This window comes from Pseudorasbora parva, chromosome 1 (genome assembly GCF_024679245.1).
Source record: "Pseudorasbora parva isolate DD20220531a chromosome 1, ASM2467924v1, whole genome shotgun sequence".
In the NCBI taxonomy this organism is placed as follows: domain Eukaryota; kingdom Metazoa; phylum Chordata; class Actinopteri; order Cypriniformes; family Gobionidae; genus Pseudorasbora; species Pseudorasbora parva.
This window is the reverse complement of record NC_090172.1, coordinates 63583721-63600421: the sequence shown is the minus strand read 5'-3', so window position 1 is coordinate 63600421 and position 16701 is coordinate 63583721. Positions and strand designations below refer to the sequence as shown.

The 16701-nt window shown below is 38.8% G+C and overlaps 2 protein-coding genes across 2 annotated transcripts in view; one reads left to right on the top strand and one right to left on the bottom strand.

Moving 5' to 3' along the window:
- The first annotated feature begins 3182 nt into the window (after positions 1-3182).
- On the top strand, positions 3183-3630 carry LOC137080125 (histone H2B-like). Its single transcript, XM_067447560.1, has one exon. It carries the CDS (start codon positions 3214-3216, stop codon positions 3586-3588), a length of 375 nt encoding a protein of 124 aa, XP_067303661.1. The 5' UTR covers positions 3183-3213; the 3' UTR covers positions 3589-3630.
- Positions 3631-10063: 6433 nt separating this feature from the next.
- The window catches only part of LOC137082143 (Fc receptor-like protein 5), a 47473-nt gene continuing 40835 nt past the window's right edge, over positions 10064-16701 (bottom strand). The window contains exons 5-17 of the mRNA XM_067447696.1: positions 15678-15956; positions 15296-15580; positions 14942-15220; positions 14591-14854; positions 11941-12183; positions 11736-11843; positions 11485-11565; positions 11221-11271; positions 11033-11104; positions 10885-10962; positions 10582-10635; positions 10333-10392; positions 10064-10213 (exon numbers count right to left, since the gene is read on the bottom strand). Of these exons, the coding sequence (XP_067303797.1) occupies positions 10137-10213; positions 10333-10392; positions 10582-10635; positions 10885-10962; positions 11033-11104; positions 11221-11271; positions 11485-11565; positions 11736-11843; positions 11941-12183; positions 14591-14854; positions 14942-15220; positions 15296-15580; positions 15678-15956 (1931 nt within the window). The 3' untranslated portion in view covers positions 10064-10136. The remainder of the gene's footprint in view (positions 10214-10332; positions 10393-10581; positions 10636-10884; positions 10963-11032; positions 11105-11220; positions 11272-11484; positions 11566-11735; positions 11844-11940; positions 12184-14590; positions 14855-14941; positions 15221-15295; positions 15581-15677; positions 15957-16701) is intronic.

The following is a 16701-nucleotide window of genomic DNA, read 5'->3' as shown; positions in this document are numbered from 1 at the left end:
ACATAGCCCGTCCAATTCAGAGCTAAACCGTGGCTATAGATAGACCATGACATGAAATGACACATCTTGCAGGTATTATTGACAATGCGAACATGATGTAATATTAACCATATCATGTGCTACATTGCCAAAAACTAAAATTAATCAGTTTTGTCTTTTGACTAAAAGTGGGCTACGAATAGCCGGTCTGTATAGGAGCTAAACCGTGGCTACACACAGCCTATGCACATATCATGTTAAAGAAATGATACCAAACACCTTGTAATCACTGTTAACTTTGCTTACATGATGGAATATCATACATCTCACAAATTGTTTGGACAAAAATTAGATGTAACCAAATTCAAGATTCTTTTGGCTAAAAGTGGTCTACTCATAGCCGGACTATATCAGGTCTATAGTTAACCTAGACGGTGAAATGACGGCTATTGCTTGCTGGGTCTTCTCCAGTGTTTGTTCTTTATTCAATTGTTTTGAGATGAAGAGTATCTTTCGACTAGGGCTGGTCGATTCCGAAATTTTTGGAATCGATTCCGATTCCAATTTCTGTCGATCGATCGATCAATCGATTCCCCACTGTTGGTTTCGATTCCTTTTCGATTCTTCTTTTTTTTTTTATCAAAATCGATGGTGAACCTAGTTCCGGAGTGACCGCAGGATACAAGGATGTAGAAAGAATCCTTCTCTGAAACTTTATTTGTAAAATGATGATACGTTCCCATAACTCTGATGAATTTTAAATGATGGATTCTCCTGAAATGGCCCATATAGCCGAGAAGTAAATGCGATTTAGCCTAATAAATCAAAAGGATAGCACATTATTCATGGATGTGCATTTATTTCATGGTTAAAACTACATGACATGTCTAAAATGCATGTGCACAGTTAAGTTAAATGACTACATTCAAATAAGTGCTTGCACAGAATGTACGAGGTAAAATAACCACAATATTAAAGAAAAATAATTATATAAGAGTGCGCAGTTTATTTGTCAATCAGATGCGCGAGCAAGTTGCGTTCATTACTATATACATTAGACTCGGTCATTAAGCTGCACTCTAGTATAGGCGCATTTTCTTTCTGTTATCAATGGATTAATGAAAATAAAAGAAAATAGAAAATTAAAATAAGACCCTCACATCTGCATCTGTAAGCAGCGCTCAAAACCTACCGTTGTGGATAACAGAACCATTTCACAATTTAAAATTATGGAGTTTTTGTGTGCAAAATGTAGCAAACTTGTCCACAATGCAGCATCACAGAAGGAAACAATGACAATAAACACTAATAACTAAGTGAAGGAAAGGTATAGTAATAATCAGCGATATGCGTTCTCATATGGCTCGATTTGAACGTTTCATACCATAAAAATAAGTAGTTAGAATTACGTTCTAGTGACGTCATCACACAATGACGCAAAAAACGCTGAATTGCTTTATTTTTAACTCGTAATTTGAAACTAAGTGTTCAAAAGAACCTTTTGCAAAAAATAAATAGACTTCCAATCATTATTAGTAAGCGAGAGACAAGTGAATAAAAAGGAGTCGATTCCCCGTGATGCTCTCGATTCCCAACGCCTTGGAATCGATTCTTTTTGGAATCGATTCCCAGCCCTACTTTCGACATGTCTGGAAGAGGAAAGGGCGGTAAAGGACTCGGGAAAGGAGGCGCTAAGCGGCACCGAAAGGTTCTCCGCGATAATATCCAGGGAATCACTAAACCCGCTATTCGGCGTCTTGCTCGGCGTGGCGGCGTCAAGCGTATTTCTGGCCTGATCTATGAAGAGACGCGCGGTGTGTTGAAGGTGTTTCTGGAGAACGTCATTCGTGATGCTGTGACCTACACTGAGCACGCCAAGAGAAAGACCGTCACCGCCATGGATGTGGTGTACGCGCTGAAGCGACAGGGACGCACCCTGTACGGGTTCGGAGGTTAAGAGATTCACGGAGAAGATAAACACCAACGGCTCTTTTAAGAGCCACACACACTTTCACGCCAAGAGCCAATTAGTTTAAGAGAGAGTTGTTAATACTATAAAATGTTAACTATGCAGTCAAACTTACTTTTAAAGCTTGTTCTTGTTTGGATATGCGTATCTTTTTAGCTAACTTACAGTATATTTATTTCATGACAATGAAACAATTGAGTCAAATGTGAATTTGACGTTGAGTGATAAAAAATACACAATTTTCTGCTTCTAAATAAACAATATACACCTTAGTTTATGATGTCCAAGACCAGATTTCCTTCAGAATATTTCACTCATTCCTAAAAGTGCGGGATACAAAGGAACCGAGTCCGGTGTGGGGGATGGGCCGGTGGGTGTTATTAACATTTTAAAGCTTCTGATTGGCTCGCCTGCATGGCACGGAGCATTTAATGTGGCCAATAAAATCATTCTATGGGTTGAAGACTCCCAATCACAGAGGCCGTTCTTCTCTTCTGATATTAGCATAGGGCAGAGCATAAAAACCCGCCTGTAGTAACTCAGCTTTAGTCAGTGTTGCCAAGTCCGCGGTTTTCCCGCGGAATTGGGCTACTTTTAACCACTTGCCGCGGGTTGATTTTTTATTCCGCGGGTTAAAGGTTTAACATATTGCATCAGTTATATTTAGCTGAAATGGTTGTGTTGAAATAAATATTTTACTTTAGCCAATTCATATTCCACCAATGATAACAAGGATTCTAGGATGATGACATAAGCAATATCGTATCATCAGCATAACTGTGCTGATTAGCGCACACTTTGTGAGGTACAGTGGCACTGCTGGGCTTGTTCGCTAATGTGTTTGTTGGTGGTGTGTGTGTGCTGCGGCGCGCTGCGTGCGCACCGGCTGTTTTCGTTTCCATGGTAACCGAATGCGTGCTCTCCAGGGTTGTTGCTGGTAAATAATAATTTAAAAAATAAATGTCATTTAATGAGGAATATCTTGCAATGTTTATTTTACATTATTTTATTAATTAAAATAGACTGTTTATAATTACTTAAACAATTATCTTTTAGTATAAATGGTGTGTAGTGCATAACACTACCATAAAATGTGTATTGGAGTGTTATATTTAGATTTTTTGGTATTGGGCTAGTTTTGGGCTAGTTGGATTGGCCATTGGGCTACTTTTGGGCTATTTTTGATTGGCCATTGGGCTGGTTTTGTTGCGAAAACCTGGCAACCCTGGCTTTAGTGCTCATTGAGTTTCTCTAATCGGAGCATCATGCCTGAGCCAGCGAAGTCCGCGCCCAAGAAGGGCTCGAAGAAGGCCGTCACTAAAACCGCCGGCAAGAGCGGAAAGAAGCGCAAGAGGTCCAGGAAGGAGAGCTACGCTATCTACGTGTACAAAGTCCTGAAGCAGGTTCATCCCGACACCGGCATCTCCTCCAAGGCGATGGGAATCATGAACTCTTTCGTCAACGACATCTTCGAGCGCATCGCCGGTGAAGCGTCTCGTCTCGCTCACTACAACAAGCGCTCCACCATCACATCGAGAGAGATCCAGACCGCCGTGCGTCTGCTGCTGCCCGGGGAGCTGGCCAAACACGCCGTGTCTGAGGGCACAAAGGCTGTGACCAAATACACCAGCTCAAAGTAAAGCCGCTCTCAGATCAACACACACAAAGGCTCTTTTAAGAGCCACACACTGTCGGTCAAAAGAGCTTTTATCTTACATCTCACATGAAAGGAAAGGTGGAATTACCAGGTTTGCTGTTAAACAACAAATTTAGCCGATGAATTACATTAGGATTAATATATACATTTTTTTTTATAAATGAAATTATTTAATATTAATGTTTTAATTGTGGAAATGAATGTAATTTATAGTCTGATCAGAGGTAAGTTTAGGTCATATTTCTGGAAGTTCATCTCTTAAACATCTCAATGAAGCTGTTCTTCACATTTAATAGTTTCAATATATCAGATATTAGTGACGTCTCTGCTTTTACTGAAGATCAAGTTCATGAGAAACATCAGACATCTCATCTGTCATACCTGTGCTCAGAGCCGGCCTTTCCTTTCGCCTAGGGCCTCGTCTTATCTTGGGGAGCGCCTCAATCTCAAGATCTTTTTATTTTCTTTTTTTACTCCAATGGGGCCAATTTTTATGATCATGCCTAAGGCCCCACAACCTAACGGGCCGGCACTGCCTGTGCTGTACCTGTGGCTCTTCATTGTGAAGCCGGGGCGCTGCGTATGGAGACTGATTGCTTTTGGGTCTTTTCTTCACATAAATTAAACGTTTTTGACCTCAGAACTCTTGATACATAAGTAGGCCTACATTTTGAATGAATTGTGCATGTTGTCTGTTGTATCCTGTTTTTTAAATTATATAATCCACAAATGAGTAAGTTTAAATAAATAATGTAAATAAAATTGTTGGCTGAATCAATTGAGAATCTCACTTCAACAAATCATAATGGCAAAATCATAACCCAATATATAATTAATAATGATGATGAAATTAACATGTTCAACGCGTCTGTATGACGCTAAAGGTTTCTCAATCTCATTGAAAGCAATGGAGAACCTGCGTTGTTGTGAATTCTTTACTTAAATGGGTTTCAGTATTATATACAGCTATATTTGATATATTCAGGGTTATTATGTAAACTACTTAATACATAAGTTAGGAACGTACTACGCAATTTTTAGTGGATACCGTTTTTGGCGTAAGTGATGCGTTCTCTGTTACGTGCACGGAGCTGTAAATATATGACGCATTTTCCACCTGTGCAGCATCTCTGAGTGCAGGACAAAGTTATTGACGCCGTAAGTTCATTTCCTGACTGTATTATTGGTAGCTAATGCTAGATGTTTATACTGCTGAGACTGTCGCTAGTATTAAGCCTCTTATTCGCGGGTGTTTCGCGATCTTTATGATTATTAGTGCGCCACGTGAAACGCACGTGGAAGTGCCGCTAGCGCGTCTAAACCTACTGAGATTGGCTATAACCCGTTTAGCTATGATCATCAGATATTCTATATCTGTTATACTTTAATACCATAATGAGGATGGTGTGATGTATATTAAGTTGATTATATGCTCTTTTTATATGGAGTTTATTTCCTTGTTCTTATTCTGTTCTGCTGTTTTATCACAACCGTAAGTGGACGTTTAAGTTTGACATTCAGTTATTTATTCTGTTTAATTTGTTTGTTACAGAAACTACCTCAGTTGTATACAGCCACGTGTACATGGTTAACTTGCACTAATAAAAGGTGGAAACTATCTGATGACTCCTCCTCTCTGATCAGAGTGCTGAAGTGGTAAACACTATTAAAGATTCGGCAATCAGTGGGGCAATCCCCAACATGCGTGTTGAAAAATGGTGCTTATGGGGTCCTGATCAAGCGTCAATGTGTGAGAAGTTGGGAGTGAGAACGTGTCGAAATTTTCAGAAAATACATTATTGCAATGCAGGAAACAACAACCATCGGTGGTCTCCCAGTGGTTTACATTATTGGCAGTTTAGTGTTAAGTTATTGATTTACACCAAAAAAACAAAAAAAAACTAACATGTGATTTAATCTCCGCAAACATTATTTTTGTGTTGAACTGAACCTGAACTGATTAACATATGGTCATTCATTTTGTTCAGAAGAATAACAACAATCTAGGAACAAAAGTTGTATTAACATTTCAACCTTCAGGTTAACAAATGTGAAAGTCATGAAAAGAAAATGTTATGTCACTCTTTATTTATCAAATAGAAATCTTACGCTTTGTTAACTGCAGCAAAAAAACAGCAAATATAAAATAAATGAAAACAAGAATACATGTATAATATAAGGCTATATATATATATATATATATATATATATATATATAATGATATAAGTAACATAATCTTGTCTTGGCCAAAACACAGGCACTATTTGATACGGTAATGTGTTAAATATAAATGCTCACTAGAGAAAATGCTTTACTATATTATAGATACATTTGCTACATCATTTATGGGCAGATAATATAGTGCACTTGTAGCTGGTTCAGAAATAATAAAATGTAATTAATATTGTTAGTGAACATCATCAAAAACTTGTGCTTTTATATTTGTGTTATAAGGCGCGATGTAAATGATTAATTATAGTAGGAACCATTCATGCAGAACATTTCTATATGGGGCACATATTGGTGACGCACGACACCTCCTGCTGTGCTAACTGCGCCATCTTTAGACGCACATTTGCCGCTGACGGGCTCAAGTGTTCTTCTAAGGTCTGGTAAGGATAATTTAATGTAATGAACTGCGTTTTTGCAGGTTTTACTGAGACTAGTTAGCTTTCTCTGTTCTGTGTGGGCGGAGTGAAGATGAGAGACGTATAAGTCTGAAAATGTATTGTGCTTTATTTCTCCTTCCATGTTGACTGTTATATGTTAAGTGTTTGAAATCTGTTTACTATAAAGTTTAAGAGTTTGTTAGATGGGAAAAAAGAGTGAGGTCTGTATGCAAAGTCTTTAGGGTGACCGTATTTTGATGACCGAAAACCAGGACACTCGGCCCGGCAATAAGATACTCAAATACTCGAAGTTTACTCAAAGATGCCTTATTAATTTCAATACATTTAAAGTATGCTCCCTCTGTATGTATAGAAAATTGTTTTATTTCTAAATACTATCTATAACCAAGTGTCCATGCCCTGGGAAAACAGGACATTTGGTCCCTACAAAGTGATGTCACATTTGAATGTCCTTTTAAAGCTACAATATGTATTTGTTCGCCACAAGGGGTCACAAACCTCTTTAAACCAATACCGAAGGTGTAGATCGGAGGTCTTCAACCCTGCTCCTGGGACCCTCTGTCCTGCAGAGTTTATGCTGCGTCCCAGGCAGGTTTTTTAGCCTGTAAATTACGACTTAACCACGCCTCACGACTTTGTAGCGTTCTAGTCAAAGTCACGCCAAACTGCCGGAGCTCCAGGAATTGCAGTAACGAGATATAAACAAACCATCCGGACCTTATGGTGCTTATGCTCATTTACAATCATTTCTCTCACCAAAGGTGCTTACTCCTGGCTTATCTGAGGGAAACGGAGGAGGAAAAATGGTGCATAAGGAAAGAGAAGCTGTAATACCTTTTATTTTAGGTTATTTGTATATTTGGAAATATATTTGGTATTAATATATTCTTGCACTCAATGGACTGAAAACTAGCTAACGCTAGAAAAGCTGCTGATAATGCATAACGTGCTGATTAATAATAATGTTAGAGCAATACCTTATTTTAATAAACTATTGGGTTTTTAATGCACTTTAATCCATTAACACCGCATCCGTAGGGGCTGCCGTTGTTTTTTCACGGGCTATGTAATGTCAGAACTCGTAACTTGGAGTACGTCGATCTAGTACGAGTTCACGGCTGGGACGTCACGGGTTTAACGGCCGTTCCAGAGCATTTTCATGGGTAGACGGTAAGGCTGTGCGATATTGAGGAAAAATGCGATATGCGATATCTTGTTAAGTAATGCGATCTTCATTATGCGATACCATATTGCAATTAGTGTGTAAAATCTGTTTCAATTATATTTTAAAAAATATATTTAAAAAAAAATGAGAATGAAACCATTTGTGTTTCACATTCTTTCTGGGAAAAGAAAGTATCGCTACAACTTCTGAAAGTGACCAGCAGTGTTTTAGCAAACATTTGTGTCACAAATTGTTCACGTTTCAGACAGCGGCAGACTGCAAATTATTGTTTTTCGCCAATTTTTTGGATTTAAAGGTGAACTATGTAGTATTTTTGCAGTAAAATATCCAAAAACCACTAGGCCAGTGTTATATATTTTGTTCAGTTGAGTACTTACAATATCCCAGATGTTTCCAACTATTTGTGCATTGTGAGAAAATTGCTATTTTAACTAAGGAGCCGGGACGTTTCAGCATAGCGTTTGAGGGAGTCGCCTGTCAATTGCGTCATATCTGCGCTACCCTCGGTTTCGGCTTTTATTTGGCAGGAGCGCTTTACTCTTAGCAGTGTGAACAAGTGAACGCACAGAGTAACGTCATAACATAATTTTCAACACACTTAAATGTATCTTATATGATAAACAGAGCTGCTTTACCTCATAGTCATAACCGGAAGAGCGGATCAGTGCAGGCGCCCGGTGACTGTGTCCCGTCCCGTCATAATAAAAGTCCCGGTATTCGCAAGGCGGGTATTTGTTTAACAATCGCTCCAGCAGCTTTGCTCAGGTCCATAACACTCCACAACACAGTAACGTTAATAACCGCATGCATGAACGTGATTTCTGCCCGAGTCCTATTTTCCACCGGCTGTGATGAGAAGACCACATCTCCCAAGATGCTGCGCTCACACTTTGCGTCATCAAACTACCCATTTGTTTTGCATAGGCGCCCTCCAGTGGACAAAAGCTGCATAGTGCACCTTTAATAATTGTTTTTAACGTCAAGCAAGTCACATAAGTAATAGTACTGTGCCGTCTATTCTCTGCCGATTGTGTGACCTAAAACTTAGACTTTTCACAATGTTGAAGTAGGGTATTAAAATCAGTCAGATATTGCGAGCCATTGCGATATGCATATTGCGATATGTCCGTTTGCGATATTTCGATATATTGCACAGCCCTAGTAGAAGGTTGGAAAAACACAGGTTACGGGACGTGGCATTAGCTCCAACCGTAATTAAAGACAGGTGAAGCTAATCAAGATCTTCAGGAGCACATGTTGAAAGTTGGGCATAAACTTATCAGGACAGCGGGTCCACAGGAGCGGGGTTGAAGACCTCTGGTGGAGAGATTGAGGACAGTGAATGAGCGTGAAATCATTGAACTTGTCATCATACTGATGGATCTAATTACAGGGTTGCCAACTCTCACGCATCTGGCGTGAGACTCACGCTTTCAGGCTCTGTCTCATGCTCTCACTCCGCCCAACTCAATCTCACGCCAAATTGCCAAACCTGCTTTTGATATTAAACAAAGCTATAAGCTTTAATTTTTTTAAATGGGTTTTAATTAAATTCAAACAATAAATAGCGTTTTGGCGCTAATGTGGCATAATGTTAAAGCCAAAGGCGTCGAAAAGCGGAGTTGCATGCTCTCGTCTCCCTGCGGCGCGCGCTGGTCACGTGGCCCATGAGCGCTCAATACTTCTAGCGCTGTGCCAATGATTTTAAATGGCTTAAGCGGATACACAACAGTTTCACCATATAGATGTTTGCTGCAAGTTTTGGTAAACAGTACAGCATAGTGTTAGTGTGCATTGATTATTAAGTCAGCCATATTTACAGGATCGTTTTATTATGGAGAGTGATAGAGATGCAACATTGTTAATATTAATGTTATTCTTGTATTTAGCCCTCAGGTATTCCTTACTAATTGGTCACACTCATACTCATTAAATTATATTTATTGAATATTTTGAGGAGATCTTTTGGTAATAAATGCCAAAGTATTGTCAATAAATGACCACTTAAAATATTTTTCTTCTAATATTTGTATATATTTCTTCTAATATTTGTATATATTTCTTCTAATATTTGTATATTTTTCTTCTAATATTTGTATTACAATATGTTTAGTAATTAATGTTAAAATAGAGAATTCCAATTCAAAGAGGACAAATACAGTCATTTTGTGGGTAAAATTTTTTTTAAATAAATATCCATGTATCTAATCTAGTTGCTCAAAAAAGTATTGCAGTCTTTGCATTCTAATAAATATTTAGATATGATGATCAAACACTAGATTTCTTTAAATGTGAAATTTCAAAACTTTTTATAACTTGCATCGAAATATATTTTTAATGAATAATGATACTTATATAAGCAGTCACAAGTGAATATTAAGGAATGGCACATGTAATTTGACCCAAGAAATGTTTAAACTAGTGCTAAAACAAACATATTTTTTCTTATTATGTATAGTATATATACTAGATATAAACTGATACTGAATCAAGATGAAAAGCATTACGCAATCCCCCCCCCCCCAAAAAAAAATAAAAATAAAAAATAAAAATAAAATAAAAATAAAATAAAAAAATCTCACTCCAACCTGAACTTAAAAGTTGGCAACCCTGTAATTATGATTATGGAAATATGGAAATAATGTTTCTGGATGAATGAATGTATTCCTGTTGATTTACAGATCCTCTCAAATAACTGAATGACTGAAAGCACACTAATATTTCTTCTTGAAAACTTGTGTAGCACACTTGTTTGGAGCATAAGTTGCATCAGCGGCTCCAGCATCAGCGCCTGAAGAACACAAAGGTTATGATCGTCACACATGAATCATCGTGATCTGCTGATGTGTAATAGTTACGGTTAGTGGTTTGACTTTAACAGTGATGATCATGACTGTGTGTTTCTCTCACCTCTATCTGTGTCGAGCTTCAGGTCAGAGTATAAAGTGTCTCCAGACGCGCTGCTCTTCCCTGAGAGTGAACAACACACACAACGCTTCACATCTGCAGATACACTCATAACTGACACTACATCATTATATCACGAGAGATACTGTATGTCATAATTAATATACATGTTCAAATATTGTATTTTTTTAAAAATACTTTACTTTCACATGATCTGTAAGCTGCTATGTTTCACAGCATCTCTTTATTTACCTCTGTGTTTCTCCTTCGAGTTCATTTCGATCAGAAAATCACCAAATCGAGCGCCTGTCACGAGAAACAGCAGCTTGATTATCTGACTCTCTAGGCCTGTTTTTGATCTTCTCCAATATTAATTTTGCTCTGTTTAATTAATTTCAGTTAACACAGAATTGTTACATTTCCAAAATAAAGTTGCCTTAATCAGTTTATGATTGTATAAGGGTTTCCTGATATTATAGAAGCATTATATATTCTCCAGTAAATGTGATGGTTCATTCAGACAGCTGATGTTCAGTTTGTTGTTTTGTCGTTTACCTTTGCCCTTGCTTTTCTTTTTGTCCTGTATATTGATCTGTGCGTAAGTCACATCACTGGGTCCGGCAGTATTAATATCTAATACAGAACAAAATCATCAGATTATGCAGAACATGCTGGAAATATTGTAGGAAAAACAGGACCTCACCTTTGGTTTTGCATTTCTTCTTTGGTCTGACTTCTGAGTACATCACGTTATTTGGCTCTGTCACAGTATCATCTGGAATAAAAAGGAAAAAGTCAATTAGAAAGAAATATTTATTTTTATTTTATGAACTAAATATTAAATGTTATCGGTTAATGACTGAAGACTCTTTAGTCCAAGAGAGTTTAAACCTTTATCCACGGGTCTCTTTTTCTTAGCAGTGACCTCTGAATATGTGACGTCTGAAAAGGCACAACAAGGAACTAGTCAAGGATTTAATGATTTCTGTTGATTTTTTTTGTTTTAATACTAATTTTTAAGACTCTTAAGTCTCTCACTGGAGTCACGTCATTATAAAGGACAACAAACAATGAAAAATATGAAAAGCAAGGGAGTCTTAAAGAGGAAAAAATACATTAATAAATAAATATAAATCGTTTGTTATTGAGTCTGACCGGACTGCAGAGAAGAGTTTTCCGCTCTCGATCCTCCAGATGGATTCGGGACTGACGTCGGTTGAACGTTACGGTGCTGATCTATAACAGAGACAAAGATCATTATGGTCACTTTAAGAGTATGTTCACTCATATTATCTGATGCATTAACTGCTCATTTATTAATCCTGTCTAGACTTCAGAAACTGGATCTTCCATCTGTTGTTGTTCATGTGGTTTAATCTTTCATCATGTCATGAACTGCTCCACACCTTTCTTGTGTTTGTGTCTCCACAGCAGGACCAGAGAGATGAAGAACAAGAAGAAAACACTCAATCCTACAGACACACCAACGGCCAGAAGAGAAGATGATGGACGAGCTGTTGAGGAGAACGGACAAACACACACATCTGTCTGTGAGTGACATGATACTGTATGATAACATTACAAAAGTAAGATCAGTGATTATTCAGAGACCTCTGACTGAGATCCAGCTGTGGGGTGACGCTCCTCTCTCTGTTTTACAGTAGTAGAAACCCTCATGTGACTTTGAGACAGTAGTGATGTTCATCTCTCCTGTCGTCTGATTCTGGATCAGTGATCCGTCTTTATAGAAACCAGCGCTGAGGATCGAGGGGTTTGTAGATCGATGTAAACAGTGTAGAGTCAGAGTCTCTCCCTCAATCACATGATCAACAGAACTCAGAATCACTTCACCATCTACAAACACAAGACACACACCAACAGACCGCAGTGATCATACAGGCTGAACTTAATCATTTGGCTTTGATTTTATATACCATTCAGCGGCAGGTTAATGAAACATCTCAAGATACATGTGGAAATAACTACAGAAGTCAGTCTGCGTTAGGCGGAGTTTAGGGGGGGCTGGGGGGGTCACTGCCCCCCCCCCCCCCAGACCAGAGCCAATTAATGCCGGCCTAGTGCTTTGAAATATTTTTTTTTTTACAGCATTTATATTTTCTTGTTTTATTTCGCTTATATTATTATTTCTGTGTGTAGAATGAGTAAGAAAAGGCTAAATAATTTTTAATTACTGTATTTAAAAAAAAAGAACCTCATTATCCCATGCGAATCTCAAAGTATCGATAGGCCACGTGAGTGGACGCTCATCTCGCGCTGAATAAATTCTCACATTGCCTGTTGGCTCTGCTACGTAAGACCCAGAAAGAAGTTTCTCAGTTATGAGAATAATTTGAAACTGGCTGCAATGGCTCAGGAGATTCTCGGATCGTTCCCTATTGCACAGAGAGAATGATTTGACTGCAAATCTATCAGGAGAGAAGATAGTGGACATCTAACGTTACGCAAAAGAGCCGGCTTCTTCTGAATTAGGTGAGGCCAATTGTAATGTCAGAAGAATGACAGGTGAGTTTATGGAGCACTGTAATCGGTTTAAAAGTCCAATCTGAATGAAAATGCTCCATATAAACACCTCAATCGGAATAAAAATGCCCCAACCGAATGAAAGTGTGACGTTAATCGGTTTGAGAGGGGTGGGATAAACCTTTTCATGAACCCATCAAACGAAAAATGTCACCATGTAAACGACCTGACTGGATTACTTTTGAGTGTGTGTGATATAATACAGCGCGCGCGCCGCGCTCACACCAGTACTGTTGAGTGTTGACAAGAAAGATACATTTTCTGAGGGGTAACGTTAAACTTTTTATTTCGTAAGAAGTTATGGAGATAATGTTGGAATAATGACAGACACGGCCTGGCTGCACCCTCATCTTGACATCGTTTGTCCCTGGCACATTTTACTTCAACTGCGCCTCGGAGAAGAATGTATGCATGATTATTACACTTTAAAACACACAAATAGCTTTTATAAAACCGTATAAATCCTGGTGGTTGTTGAGAGTTGCTATGGCAACCGTAAACACTTCCATCAGCTGCTGAAGAGGACAGCGTGGACATTTCTGATACGGCACTCATGTCACAAAATGATTGCGATTGAAAGTCAGCACATGTAAACACCAGATCGGTTTAGATAACGTCTCATGTAAACAGTCCATTAAATCTTTCAATCTGAATGATTTTAATCGGAATGACAAAAAAGTGCATGTAAACGTGACTAGTAACAAGCGCACCCTCTCTCGCTTGTGTTCCCGCACCTCTGAACTCCCTGTGTTAACCCTATCACTGCCGATGCGAAACAAAACAGCAGTTTTACAACTATAAAGAGCCTAACTGTGCGCTACAATATATTTTTAACACTACTCTTTGTATACAGTCCCTGTTCATTGTAAATGTATTTTAAATATAGAATGTATGATATATGAATATGGTATATTAAAAAATTTAAGCTCGTGGTCTGCCGGCCCGGTAGGTAAACCCCCCAAGCACACAAATGAAACTCTGGCCCTGTCCACACGAAGCCAGCGCTTTCCCAATCCGATCTTTTTTTTTTTCCTCGTTTCAAGAAATATCTGCGTCCACACGAGATTACAAAAACGGACTAAAAACGATGAGGTTTGCATGCCAGGCCAGTGTGTGACGCTGTAATTCTGCCACAGAAATACACTAAAAACGGAGAAGAAGAGTTGTGGCTAGAAGGGAAGGGGTATATCAGTGGTCGGAGGTGAGGCGAAATCTCACAATAAAATAACAATAAATACATTTGCTACTTAACAGATGTGTTTTATTAATGCCTACACCTACCCCAACCCTAGACATACCCTTACAATATCGCAGATACGGTCATTAAATGACGCGATATTGATGAGCGCATGCCCAGTGCCCGTAGCTGTATCCCTAAACTCTTCACCGTGCTGGACGTAGTGTGATGACATCACCGTTTCAGAAAATATACGGATTCGCTGTACACACGAAGACGGAAGATGATCGTTTTCAGATTTATCCGCTTTGGGACCCGGTTTCGAAAAATATCGGATTCATGCTTCTAAAACGCCGGATCCGTGTGGACGAAACACTGAGACAGTACAAAATGTATACGTATACAGCTAAACGGGTCTCCGTGTGGACGGGGCCTCTGCCTACTCTGCGATCAGCTGTACAGAAAACTGGAAAATGTGTATAGACTGTAATTATAATTTAGATTATAACATTAGCAGATGATGTGATTATAATACGGACTCACCGTGTACAGTGATGTTTCGAGGACGGCGTTTCTCTCCAGATTCAGACTCACACCAGTACACTCCAGTGTCAGATGTGCTGAGAGAGTCCATTACACATGAAGATCCTGTTTGATTTGAACAAGTTTGTGTGTCTTTGTCTGTGTATCTTCTCACTGTCCATCCAGCAGAGTTACTCTGATCCTCACAGCTCAGAGCGAGAGACTCAGATGAGAAGTGTTGACTTCTGCTGGGATTGATGACCAGAGACACTGAAGCAGAAACTCCTGAAAAGAGCAAAATCTCAATCTAAACTGACACACAGAGACTGCAATGAAACAGAAATACGGACGAGCACAAACACAAATCCTCACCGGTGACCCACAGTGGCTGTGTGCTGCTGTTGTGTGTGTGATAGGCTGGTCGTCCTCTCTCTGCTCTGCACGTATAAACTCCTGTGTGCTGTAGAGACGCAGGACTGAGAGTGTAAGATCCTCCAGCTCCTCTGCTGCTGTCTGACAGATGATCATGATCTCTGAACCAGCTGAACGTCCAGCCTGTAGAGGAGCCTGAAACCTCACAGATCAGAGTCGCTGATTCTCCTTCAGTCAGCCACGGCTGTGGAGACACTCGCACGACTGCCTGAGCTTCAGCTGAACAAAACATCATGAGTTACAGAGCCGTAGAGGAACTGATGGAGAAGCGGATCACAACAAACACAAACTCACCTGATACAGTCAGTGTAACAGCATCACTGCGCTGAGAGCGTTGAGTCTTCATCTGTCCTGTACAGGTGTATTTACCGCTGTGAAAGTCTTCAACTCCGCTGATGATCAACTCTTGTGTTGAGGTTTGGCTGACAGTGTTTTTATACCGGCTGTTGTTTTCCTCTATTTCCCATCTGTATGTCCACTCAGTGTCTCCTCTCCACTTTATATCACATCTGAGAGTGACTGTTTCTCCTCTAAACACTCGTTCATCAGGTCGTACCGTCACCACAGCTTTAGGACTCTCTGTACAAACACAGATTATTGCATTTATAGTTTTAGACGTTGTGTAGATATGGTCTCTGATCTGTATATGTTGCATCACACACACATTCTCTCTCACCTGTAACATTTACCCACAGTGCATCACTGTATTGTGTGTAATAGACTGGTTTCCCTCTTCCAGCTCTACACCAGTACTGGCCTCCATCAGACACTGAATCAATCTTCAGGCTGTAGGGGTTTGTTTCTGTCTTCTCTGTCTCAGGGTTCAGTGTGTGTTTGTACCAGTAAAAGTCCCAGTGTCCAGTGGACGGATCCATGCCACAGGTCAAAGTCACTGTGTTTCCTGTCAGTGCAGCTCCTGCAGGATCTGATGTGAGTTCAGGCTTCGGCTTTAGATCTGCAGGAGAACAAGAACAGATTCAGATCCTCAAGAGTCAGAGTTCAGCTGCGGCACACACATCACTGAGTATAAAATAATATAAATCTTAAATCTCGTCTTAAGACCCACTTTTATTCCTTGGCTTTTAACTCCGCTTGAGTTGTGTGGTCCTGTGTCTTGTTGATTTTATATATTTTTGTGCTTTTTTTATTTATTTATTTATTTTATTTTATTTTTATTTTTTATTTTTTTATTTTGTGCAGCACTTTGGAAACTGATTGTTGTTTGTTAAATGTGCTATATAAATAAAGTGGATTGGATTGAAATCTTAAATCTAGTGTTTGAAGAACTGTAAATCATAATCATAAAAAACGGCGACAAGATCGTCTGAAAAGCAAATCAAAGCTGCATTTGAATAAAGACTCAGATTTGCAGAACGTGCAAACACCAAATAAGTAATTTCATACAGACATATGTTTTAAGTTATTGAAGTGATGGAACTGAAGTGTAATTATCATCATAATAATATAAAGAGTCACATATATAAATAAAATAAAATTCAGTGTCACATGATCCTTCAGAAATCCTTGTCATATGAGGATTTCATAATCAATAAACATTTATGATTATTATCTGTGTTGAAAACAGTTGTGCTGCTTAAAAATGTTGTGGAAACCATACATTTTATTTTTAGGATTCTTTGATAGAAAGTTCAATGTACAGCATTTATTTGCATTTATTAAATAAATTATTATATTTTGTA

What these genes read in the sequence shown, in the direction of transcription:
- LOC137080125 (XM_067447560.1), top strand. Translation starts at nt 3,214, where the DNA reads ATGCCTGAGCCAGCGAAGTCCGCGCCCAAGAAGGGCTCGAAGAAGGCC.